The 12,143-nt window shown below is 40.4% G+C and overlaps 1 protein-coding gene across 5 annotated transcripts in view; it reads left to right on the top strand.

The window, feature by feature from the left end:
- Positions 1-12,143, top strand: part of nfic (nuclear factor I/C) — a 77,181-nt gene that overhangs the window by 10,983 nt on the left and 54,055 nt on the right. For all 5 annotated transcript variants that reach the window (XM_076079182.1, XM_076079183.1, XM_076079185.1 and 2 more), the window contains exons 2-3: positions 5,918-6,088; positions 6,309-6,485. In XM_076079182.1, the coding sequence (XP_075935297.1) occupies positions 5,918-6,088; positions 6,309-6,485 (348 nt within the window). The remainder of the gene's footprint in view (positions 1-5,917; positions 6,089-6,308; positions 6,486-12,143) is intronic.

Here is a 12,143-nt window from a genome sequence, read left to right as displayed (position 1 = left end):
GCCGTTAGCTTTGTGGTCCAAAATCGATGTGCAGTTAAATATGAGGGTGATTTTTGGCCACAAATTCGTCCTTTTATGCCACATTTTCTAGATGCTTATATTAGTAGTCTATAGTTGTGTTTGGAGTGTGTAAGAAGTGACTTATATGATAGTGTTGCCCATACGTTGCTGTTTAATCCGGTAAACAAAATGTACAAATCCACAATATTTAGCGAACAATAAGGGCATTTTCCGAACAATATTTTCAGGGGGGCTGAGCCCGATAGCCCCCAAATTCGGGGGCCTCGTGTGCAAGAGGTTGTAGCCTGGCTTATGAAAAACATTTTATTTGACTTATGTCTGCTGTTATGTTTCAGAGCTAAAAACAAACAAACAGCTGCCTACCTTTATCTAGCGCTACGATTCTTTGTTGGTTTTTCCCAACATACTCCTTCCCTCCACTCGACTATAGAATATGTCACACATTAATGCTATATTTTCATTGGCTAGACAAAGTAGTGTAAAGCTAGCTACAAACTACACTCACATGCTAACTCATATTAGCAGTACGGTGAAAATATAGAGACACTTCAGAGTAAAGACCGTCACCCAAGTGTTCTTTCTGCTTTCTCTCATCAAAGTCATTTTCCTACAGCATTTAGACATGTAAACATCCATATATATTCATGAAATTTGACAAGTATATTCTTTGTTATGTATGAATTAATATTACTTACACTTTGATGGTGATCGCCGAAGAAACTGACAGTGGATAGTGCATCACGGCGGAAACGTCTGAGCCAGGCCAATAGCGGCTAGCGCTGTCCGAGCCGGGAAACACTTCCATCACCTGAGGACGTGAACACTCAGTGGATTAAGTTTATTTTGAGGTATTTTAGTTTTTTTTACTGAAATGTCCTCACAACAAAAGGAAAACTCATTCTCAACGAGGGTCAGTAACATCTTCAAAACTGAATCTCTGGATGGATCTTTACCCGCTGTCTGTAACCCAACTTCAAACTTGGAGCTGTAAGTTTTGCCACTTTAATGTTAATTTATATACTGTGTATTTAGCAGACTGTCTGTTAACGTTAGCATGCTGCAATGCTAATGCGGCTAGCTTCAATTGTAGGTCCACAGGCTGGAGTAATGGAGTAACACAGAGAGACTGTGTGGACATTTAGCCTCATATGAAGCCAGTTAAATAAAGAAAGTAGTAGGTTGGATATGGGTAACTGTTTTTTGTTGCCTTTTGTGAAACTGTGTACTGCAATGCAGCTAAGCTGCTTTGTTAGCATGAAGGCCCGTCTGCTCCGTGATCCACACCGGTCTGTGTGATCACGTTGCTGCTCTGTTGAGTGTGTAGATTTATTTGCCAGACTGCCTTGAAGCTGCTCAGGCCGGTGATACTGGGAAGCTCTGCTCCCTTGAAAGAGACACTAGCTAAAATAACCTAATTTATACTATGTCTTTAAACTTTTGCACTGTGTCTTTTGTTATGCAGCAATTCACTGAGACATACTCCTTGTATGGGAGAACGTTTCTTGACTATAAAAGGATTACCGTAGCTAGTGAGTGGGCGAGCAGGGAGAGCGGGCGCAGTGGATGAGCTCAGAAGAGACAGCTGTGGATCAGAGCGGAGGAGAAATTATTAGTAAAGTCTGTAAACGTCTTCTTGCTGCTTCTCAACAACGGAGAGCTAATTTAAAGACTTTGCAACGTGAATCCTTCTGTCAGTTTCAATGTTGTCTCAGGCTAAATAATATGTAAAAGCAGTGGCGGGCCGTGCATTTTGATACCTGGGCCTTCTGTGCTGTCCTACTACAGTTGAACAGCTACGGTGCAGATACATGAATCCGTGCATGACAGGACGCTGCGTCATTAACGGACAATGCATAGTCAAATCAATGTAATTAACACAATGACAAAAACAAAGTCATAAGAACCAGTCACATATATTTATATGACAACAAAGCATGACACATCAATCCAGCAAACCTGCAGCGGATCCATGCATTCCACCACACAAGAGCACGAGCCATTCAAATATTATTCATAAAAACGACACGATAGACAAATGAACAGTAGTAACGTTACTGCAGATGTAAAAAAACAAACGCAGTTTGTCACTTACCGAATGCTGTTCACTTAAAGACAAAGTCCATCCTCCTTTCTTTGTTGACAAAGAGTTTAATCCCAGTACATCGTTTCAGTTCCAGTTAGAAGTCCTTCTCGATTCATGGATGCCAGTGACAGTCGAGCCTCCCCAGTTGTATTTCGCCGGTCTGCGATGGCTGGTTCGCAGCGGGGCCGGGATCCCACCTCCGCCAGCGTGCCTGCCGGCCGGCCGCAGACCACAGTTGTGGGGCTCAGTTTCCCTGCGAACGTGTTCGTTGATCTGAAGATCCACTCGGGTTTCTCCAAAAGTTTTCAAAAGCACCGTAGTGTCCTGCTGTACTATGGCACCAAGACGCTCAGTTAAAATGAAACACATTCCCAGCCATAAAATGTGCGACGCTGTCAGCCAGGAACACGTTCATAAAAATAAATAAACTACACCAAGCAAAACCCTAAAAATGTTATAATATCTTTCAATTTGAACTCTTACTACTCCAACTAACTTCTGCCAGCTTCCTTAAATTTCACATTAGTCACACGCTCGCCCACTGACCAATTACGCCGCACGTTAATGCTGACGTACTTCGCAGGCTACCTGGGTAGCAGTGGCACGTCAAAGAATACGCCCAACATGTCAAACTAAAGATCTGATTGGTTGAAGACTATGATCAACAATATCGTCCCCATTTACTTAAACTGCAAAGGCTCTCTAGCAGGCATCGGGCCTCTCTCCTTACATAAAGAAATAGAGGCTGAATCTGATTGGATATAAGCTCTCCTTAAAACAAGCTGTGCTGGAAGCAGAGCAACAGAGGAAGACAGGAGCTGTGCAATGAGAAAATAAGCTAATGGAAAAATTATAATACATGTAGTGTATTTGTGAAAAATGATTAAATTATAAAATAGCTATAACTTTGTGATTCTGTTTAGGCCAGCAGAGAAGGCTTTGCTGGCCCTGACGGCCCACCACTGTGTAAAAGTGTAATAACACTGTCTTAGCGACCAGCTGAACAGTGTGTACAGTTACTAGGATCGTTATGATTCACAGATACTGTAATATTAGTGACACACCTGTCGCAGCACCGTAGCAGTTCCAGTGTAACATACATGTTGAAATACTGTCAGCAGCCCTCGGTCTCTCCGGTCACGGTCTCACTAATTATCACTCAGTCCCTATTTGCACTTACAGTTACAGTTACAGTTACAATCCTAGTCGAATGCTCTGTGTAATTCATTTATTCCTCCATACTTGATAAAACCGATTCATCATTTTTACTCTGTTTGTAGCTGTTTTCATAACTACACATGTAAGATGATGATGCTGTAGTAAACTATACCTTTCCTCCTGTCACACTTACTGTCATACACCTTGATGTTATTACATGACAGTATAATGTAACAGTGAATCTGCAATGTTTTACAGGTGATCTGAGGGTCTTGATGCTCGGTCCTGAAGCTCCCGTCTGATGAGGTTTACCTGAACCCAGCAGACTCTCCACACAGTATGAGAAACCACCACTGACCTGAGAGCTCCATCAGCATCTGACACAACTTCAGTCTACAAGAAACCCTTTACTGATGGAGCGCATGATCTGGACAGTTTACATACAAGTTATGGCTTTGCTACTTTTTGCATTATTGTTACCCAATATATATTTTAATGTCAGTTTATGAATAAAGAGCTTTATTTTTAAGGAGGGTTTGTTGTCATTTTTTAATTTACAATTAACAATCTTGTGGTATTAGACAAATATAACATGTTCATTCACAAAGGTTTTATGTAATAACACTGTTTAAACAGGTGATGTGAAAAAAAAACATTTATCTGTTTCAGTCAAACTTTATTTGAGTAGACAGATGACAATATGAATTATACAATATGATCTACAGTACTTGGAAGTCTTTCAAACAATCTGAAGCTTTGCCAATTTCACAGCATAAATATGGCAATAACTGTCTAACAAGAAAAAACGTTTGTGTAAGATTATCAATTCCACCTTCAATTCTGTTGACATGTTGCCTCAGGTGTAACTGGTCTGACATTATATAGTCATGGTAACATAGGCACAGCTCCTACACTAATCAATATACCATCAATATGATCACTTTTGTATGTTTATCAAGTGTCATTTTACCAGAAATAATCACCTAACTACTGTTTCAGATCTATTTTCCACCGTAACACGTTAGCTCACATGGATGTATAAAGATACAGTATCTCCTCGCATCAAATACTTTTTTCTTCACTGGGCTCTGTCGATCATTTCTCACAAATATACAGTGAAGGAAATCATTATTTGATCCCTTGCCGATTTTGTAAGTTTGCCCACCTACAAAGAAATGAACGGTCTATAATTGTAATGGTAGGTTTATTTTAACAGTGAGAGACAGAATATTAAAAGAAAATCCAGAAAATCACATCATAAAAGTTATAAATTGATTTGCATTTGATTGTGTGAAATAAGTATTTGATCCCCTAGCAAAACATGACTCAGTACTTGGTGGAGAAACCGTTGTTGGCATGCAGAGGTCACACGTTTCTTGTAGTTGGTCACCACACATCTCAGGAGGGATTTTGGTCCACTCCTCCTGCAGATCCTCTCCAAATCCTTAAGGTTTCGATAATACTTGTGATCTCTTTTGAATGAAAAGATTATTAATGCAACTCCATTGCATAAAGTTATTTATAAACATCTTGAAATTTATGCCTGGCAAGCTTTACTACTTTATCCACACGTTAATTGATGCTTTAGGCAACAATAATGGCAATAAATAAAATAAATTTGATCAATTAGAAGTTGTGTTAATGTACAATGTTAAAATGTCTAGGTTGTTAAAAAACATGTCAGTCCACCATGAAGGCAGATGACTGCTGGAGTTTGCATAATTATTTTGCATAATCTTTACAAAAATCTGATACATCACCATATTTGGAAATTCCACGTGTAGTGTTTAGTTTTCATATATGTCCAAAAAATGTTTTCCCATATGTATGTAGATTTCACAAATGCTGATTGACTATGCAGCTCAGAATCGTACACCACACCAGCCGTAACTTTTTCACTCAGCCTCTCCAGCCTGCCCATTGGGAGAACCGTGAACACACCATGGTTCAAAGAATCAGAGCAAGGATTAGCAAGGACAGCTAATGCCTTTGCTATATGTAATGTTATACAATGATAGGACAATATAAGCTATTTCTGTACATCTTCTGGACATTTTATTTGAGTAGCCATCTATAGATAAAGTAAAAAAGAACCAGATCAGAGTATCTTTTTTTGGTTATCCCACTTGACTAACCACAAACAGACTTAAATACTGATTGAGGTCCACCAGCTTATTCTGAAGCTTCCAACAGCATCTCATGATCATGGAACAATGGTTGTTCAAACTTTCCATCATTCATCTATTATATTTTATGATCATAAAGTGCTCAAAATAATGGACAATTTAAACATCTACAGTTTTATGACAACTGATCACCACAGAATGCGTCATATGGTCACAAACTCTGGAACAAGAAAGTAAATGAACTTTGAGTTTAGATTGTTTTGTCAGAAAGCACAGCCAGAGTTCAGGAGGATCAAACCGCTATCCCAACGGCCCGCTTTCCTCCTGAGCCACAAAGAGCGAGTGAAACATATATCGATTACCACTGAAGTATATCTGCTTTGTTAGATGCATGACTTAAAGCTGAAACATGTCTGGTATACTCCTGGGAAAATAGAGCCCCTGCCTCATGTGGGATCTGAGGACATTGTGGTAAAAGGTGTGTGTATAATTGTGTGTGTATTTACGTTCATGTCTATCCGCCATGTAGGATGAGTTCCATCCGTTCATTGAGGCTCTGCTGCCCCAGGTCCGTGCCTTTGCCTACACATGGTTCAACCTCCAGGCCAGGAAAAGGAAGTACTTCAAAAAACATGAAAAAAGGATGACCAAAGACGAAGAGAGAGCTGTCAAAGATGAACTGCTGGGGGAGAAGGCAGAGGTGGGATGGATAAATAGAGTGGTATATAATAGAAATAAACAATTATGTTTTGTTTTATAATTCAGGCTTGAATCAACTTCTGATAAACAAACTGAAGACTTTTTTTCTCAATCCAGTATTTTATAATATGTTAAGATACTTTAATATTCCCATATATTAATACATTATTTAATAAATGAATTGACTCTCTAACTCCCTTTTCAATATCATCCGTTCCTAGGTGAAACAGAAGTGGGCCAGCCGTCTTTTGGCCAAGCTAAGAAAGGACATTAGACCTGAATGCAGAGAAGACTTTGTCTTGTCAATCACTGGGAAGAAAGCTGCGTGTTGCGTCCTGTCAAACCCTGACCAGAAAGGCAAAATGAGACGCATAGACTGTCTTCGACAAGCTGACAAGGTAAACTTAATAGTGCAAGATTCACTTCCAGTAGTTTCTTCCTCAGTCTGTTTGCACCACAAACCAGAAGGATAAGTAAATGTTGATGTTATTGATGATCTTGTCTGCCTGCTGTAAAATCCAGCTGTTCCTGGGGCCACAATGTTTTAGCTTATGTGTTCTATCCCCAAGGTTTTTTCATAAACAGAAGAATGGTTTTCTGAGAAAAAATAATACTCAAACTATCTAAATAGGAAATAACTAAAACATAATTCAAAATCTGTCGGCCATTTAATGTCTTCTTTAAAAGTTGTTTAGATTATTATCGGGAGTTGATCACATGCACACAGATATTTTCAGTAAAAGTGGACCTCATTATGTGAGTGGAGTCTCCATGCACAACGGTGATTTACGTCCCCATGTGACTGGTTGCGGCTTCCTAGCCATCGGCAAAAAAACGTAAAAGTGGTGCTGAAAAGCTGAGAGAGAGGTCCCTTGAGGCTGATGCAGTCAAATGTTTTCAGTTCGGCACCTCAGTAGAGTGTGGATAAAGGTACTGGCCGCAGAGAGAGCAGCCCACTGAGCCCAGGGTTACCAGGGTATCAACTGTTGTAAGGTTCTGCAGAACGGGACACAACAAACAAGGTTGATGCAGGGGTCACTAATAGGCGGACCGCGGTCCGGATCCGGACCCAGACGCCGTTGTATCCGGACCCAGGACCTAAAACCGATAGATATTTGAGAATTATTACATTTTGACGGAGCGCTTCTATTTTAACTGGCGCAGCTTTTTCAGCCTTTACGGCACTTGTTCAGCGGTGCAAATCCAATCACGTGATGCAGCTCAGCCAATCAAATATGGGTATTCTGACAAGTTTCCTGATTCAAGTGAGATGTACACAAACGGGGGAGAGACGAGGAAACAACGAAGAGCAGGAGAATAATTACGTGAGTCAGAGAAGTCATTTCCACGTTCTCCAAAGAGAGAAATGTGGTCAGAGAGACCAGAGTCTTTAACCAAGAATGAACAGACTCTTATCGGTGAATTCTTCCCATGGGCAGTTTAAAACCAGTATCTCACATGTTCAGAGACCGTGGCGATTATTAAAAGCGATGAAGCGCCACTACGAGACAAAGTGCAACTCTTTTGAGCAAACGTACCCACTCACATCTGAAATTAATTCACAGAAAAATAAACCTAAGAGCCCAATATGATCCGAATCCTAACACATTAGTTCACTGTCCAATGATGTTAACAGAGAGAATTGAGCTGAAACAAGTGGTTTAATAACCACAGATAAAGTCGCTGCGCACACAAATTTCTCTTGTTAGAAGATGAGAAAAATATAATATGGCTTTTTTGATTGACGTCACTTCACACCTGAATTAACTGAATTTAAAGCTGCAGGGCAATTCAGTGAAATTCATTTTTCGAAAATGAATTACTTTATTTTAAGATGCACATTTTTCAAAAGCTTTCTGTTATATCCAGTGGCGGCTGGCCAATAGAGGGCCATGGGGCGTGGCCCCACCTTGAGCGCCCCTCCTTGAGCCACAAAAAAAAAAAAATATATATATATATATATATAATAATAATACATTTTACAAATTGTCAATATTTGTGTTTTTGAAAGATGGAATGTACCCAGTAATATTTGTAAATTATGATATCTGCGCAAAATATATGCTTTTCCTGCACGTCCTCGCCGCCTGTGTGCACATCTCAGCAGTGCTGGGGCCATCGATAAATGGCCCACAAGAGGTGGGTCTATGAAGCAGTTTAGCCAATTGCTGATTAAAGACATAAATGAGTATACAATTTAGCCAATCAGCGTCCTCAAATAGATTCAGCTCGGGGCCAAAGTCGTCAGGAGAAGTCTCTACAGGCGAGCGCAAGCACTACTCCTCCAAGACCCGTTTGAGAGGAGAACCTCCGCCAAAGAGCTGATCCCAGATCAGCCTGACCCCACAATCAGACAGCAGACTAGCGGGAAAGGGAAGCAGTACATGCGAAGCTTCTCTACTAGCTGTACACCAGACAGGTTTGGCTAACTGGATGCAGTCATGCTAATAACTTATTTAGCTTTTTAAAACAACGGGGACAGATCCAAGTTACGGGAGTGAGGGATGAGGAGGTAAGGAAACATGAGAACACCAGGAGACACATGGAGAACTCTGTCAAGCTACATATTAGGCAAAGTGAACATCTTTTCTTGTACATAGTTGTCCTCAGTCTCATCTGCTTAACTTGGTCATGGAGGCATCAACATTTAATTGAGATGGTAAATTAACAGTGAAAACTCATCACAGCTTACTTTAACATCAGTATTCCTAATTACACTTCATGTTTACTTCTCTTGATGTTTACCTCCTATAACAAGGTCCATAGGGCATCTCAATAAATAAACATGTTCTATTATATTATATTTTATATATATATACATATATATATATATACATACTGTATATATATATATATGTATGTGTGTGTTTTATATTATACTGAATATTATTATATGATATATATATATATATATATACTGTATATACATCAGTGGCGGACACAAGGAACATGCATTTCTGGGATGAGCAGCACAGCTGAGTATGTGGGTTGCGCCCATGAAAAATTTGCCAAATCTTCTCTGCCAATGCCAAACAGCTTATTCTGCTGTTGCTATTGACCATCAGGCCCGTTTGCGCTGGTGTCGGCAACACCTGCACTGGAACCTGAACATGTGGAGGAACGTTATGTTCAGCAATGAGTCCAGATTCTGCCTAAGGAAGTTGGATCGTAGGGTCAAAGTGTGGAGAAGACGGGGAGAACGCTATGCTGATTGCTGGACCGATAGAGTCACACCTTTTGGTGGAGGCAGTGTGATGGTGTGGGGCGGCATCTCCATCACTGGAAAAACGAGGCTTGTCTTCATTGGAGGCAATCTCAATGCAGAGAGATATCGAGATGAGATTCTGCAACCAGTGGCAATCCCATTTCTCCACAGTCTGGGACCGAACTCCATCCTCTAAGTCTCTAAGATGACAACGCTCGCCCCCAAATAGCGGGGTTCATCAGAGACTATCTCCAGAATTTGGGAGTAGAGAGGATGGAATGGCCTGCCAACAGTCCTGACCTCAACCCAAGTGAACACTTGTGGGACCAGCTGTTCGTGCCAGAGTGACCAACACAACCACGTTGGCTGACTTGTGACAAATCCTGCTTGAGGAGTGGAATGCCATCCCACAGCAGTGTGTGAGCAGGCTGGTGACCAGCATGAGGAGGAGGAGCCAGGCTGTTGTGGCTGTGTATGGTTCTTCCATACGGTACTGAGGCTCCTGTTTGTTAAATGAATAAATTGTAAAATTGCCAATATGTCTTGTTTCTTCCTTGTAACTGATAGACTTCAATCATCCAATCCACCAAACAACACCAAACAAGAGTCAATAGCAACAGCAGAATAAGCTGTTTGGCATTGGCAGAGAAGATTTAGCAAATTTTTGGTCCCTATGGACCTTGTTTGTTGGGGAGGTAAAGATTAGGAAAAGTAAACATGAAGTGCACCAGCTAGCCAAACCTTTCTGGTGTACCAGCTACTAAAGAAGCTTGTACTGCTTCCCTTTCGCACTAGTCTGCTGTCTGATTGTGACGTCATGCTGATCTGGGATCAGCTCTTTCACCTGCAGTTTCTCCGCCAAAGTTCTCCTCTCAAACCGGGTTTGGAGGAGTAGTGCTCGCCTTGCCTGTGGACACTAGTCCTGACAAGGACGCGCAGTTTAAGGGCAATACAAATTTTGCCCCACGCTTAATGTATTTGAGGACACTGATTGGCTAAATTGTATGTCATACATTCATATCAGCAATTGGCTAAACTGCTTTACCTAATGATGGGTAATCGCGATGGGGCGATTCTTCCAGCGCCCCATCGCTGCTGAGACATGCAGACAGGCGGAGAGGACATGCAGGAAAAGCATATATTTTTTCCAGATATCATATTTTACACATATTACTGGGTGCATTCCATATTTCAAAAACACAAATATTGACAATTTGTATAATTGATTATTATTAAAAAGAAAATGTTGTGGCTCAAGGGGGGGCGGCGCCCTAGCGCCCTCTATTGGCCAACCGATACTAACATTATATTTTTTTATTTAAAAGTATCTCATCAAACATTTATGGTCTATGTAAAAATATAGTGGAATAATGTCTACCTGAGCAGAGAATGAAGTCTCTCCCCCTCTGTGTGTTGCTTCTCCTTGATTTGTTGTCACAGTGGGCCACAAGCCCTTCAGTGCATGTTAGTGCATGTGAGCGTGCCTCACTGGCTAGCTCGCGACCGCCACTCTCGTACAAAAATACAGCTGATATCGCCGTCCCGACTCATGGTGTCATCATGGAAGCGTAGCACCCACCCTCCGGTTCCCCATCAGATACATACTGATAGCTCTACCAGCGCCTCTGACATAGTTTGCACTTAGTTTTGTTAGAGCCATTAGCTGCAGGTCGTCGGCTCAGCTGTCGCGCTGTTGAGAGGCAATCAATCTTGCATTTAGCAGCTTTAATGTTACAATATTATGTTAATATACTAATTGGCGTTGTCGGCAGGATCCCAAGAGAACTACAACTGGAAAGTGCAAAAGTTGAATTACTCTTGCCTTGTTAAAACTAAAGTTATAGTATTTTGAGGTATTGGGGCAAGAGAAATCCCCTCAATATACCAGATAACTGTAAAAGTAAATATAGGCTGACAACATTAACGAAAGTAAAATGTTGTTTTTTTATTTTGTTAATAGCATTTCATTTGATAGGTCAAGTAGTTGACTGGGTTTTATCATGTAAGCAGTTGTGGCATGCAAAATGTTGACAATTTGAACATGGTCGATAATTTAATGAATGCAATTTTCCCCACACTGCAAATCAAGAAAAACATCTAGATTACAGATCCATATGTAACCTAGGTTATTATAACCTTAAACAAATAATACATTTAGGGTAAACTAATTAAATAACAGTTATTAAGGTCATTGACATTAACAGTTGTAATGGTGGTTTATACTGTTGGTTTTTGCCATTTACTTTGTACAGCGGTAACAACCAGTGTTACTGTAGCGCCGCATGCTGGAGACAGAGGAAAAATAGAGAGAGAACAGTAGATTGTGAGAGACGAGTCAAAGAGAGGTCGCAAATCAGTGAGGGGAGACGGAATATAAGAGCAAAGAAAGAAGTTTTGAGGAGTGTAAACTTTATTTTTCCATTTTTTGAGGATTTTGTGTTCCTGCTGATGTTGCTGGAATCTTTTTTTTTTTAGTTTTGAACCCGGAATTTGATGAGTTAAAACTGTATTTTTTACATGTCAATTAGCATGCTATTTCCTTGTTTTTCAAGCTGAATGTGCAGCCAAAATTGCCAGTAGATATGTATTTTGTGCATTTCCTTTGTGTAAAGGGAATTGAGAAACTATATGCAACAGGCATGGTCAAGTTTAGCCTCGTTAGCATTGTTTGGTAAACAGTGCCGCCATTATAGGGTACGGTACAGATAAGTAACATATATTTAGGTGCTAGCTCTACTCAAGTACTTAACTTCGTGACGGAATATGTAAGAATATAATATTTGTATGTATATTGCACTGTTATACAACAGGCCAGGTTTTTTAGTTATGAGGATGGCTTGGTGTTTACACA

This window comes from Anarhichas minor, unplaced genomic scaffold (assembly GCF_050575085.1).
Source record: "Anarhichas minor isolate MPS153535 unplaced genomic scaffold, ASM5057508v1 ptg000071l, whole genome shotgun sequence".
Classification (NCBI taxonomy): Eukaryota; Metazoa; Chordata; class Actinopteri; order Perciformes; family Anarhichadidae; genus Anarhichas; species Anarhichas minor.
The sequence above is the reverse complement of the archived record's forward strand: the minus strand, read 5'-3'. Positions and strand labels throughout refer to the sequence as shown.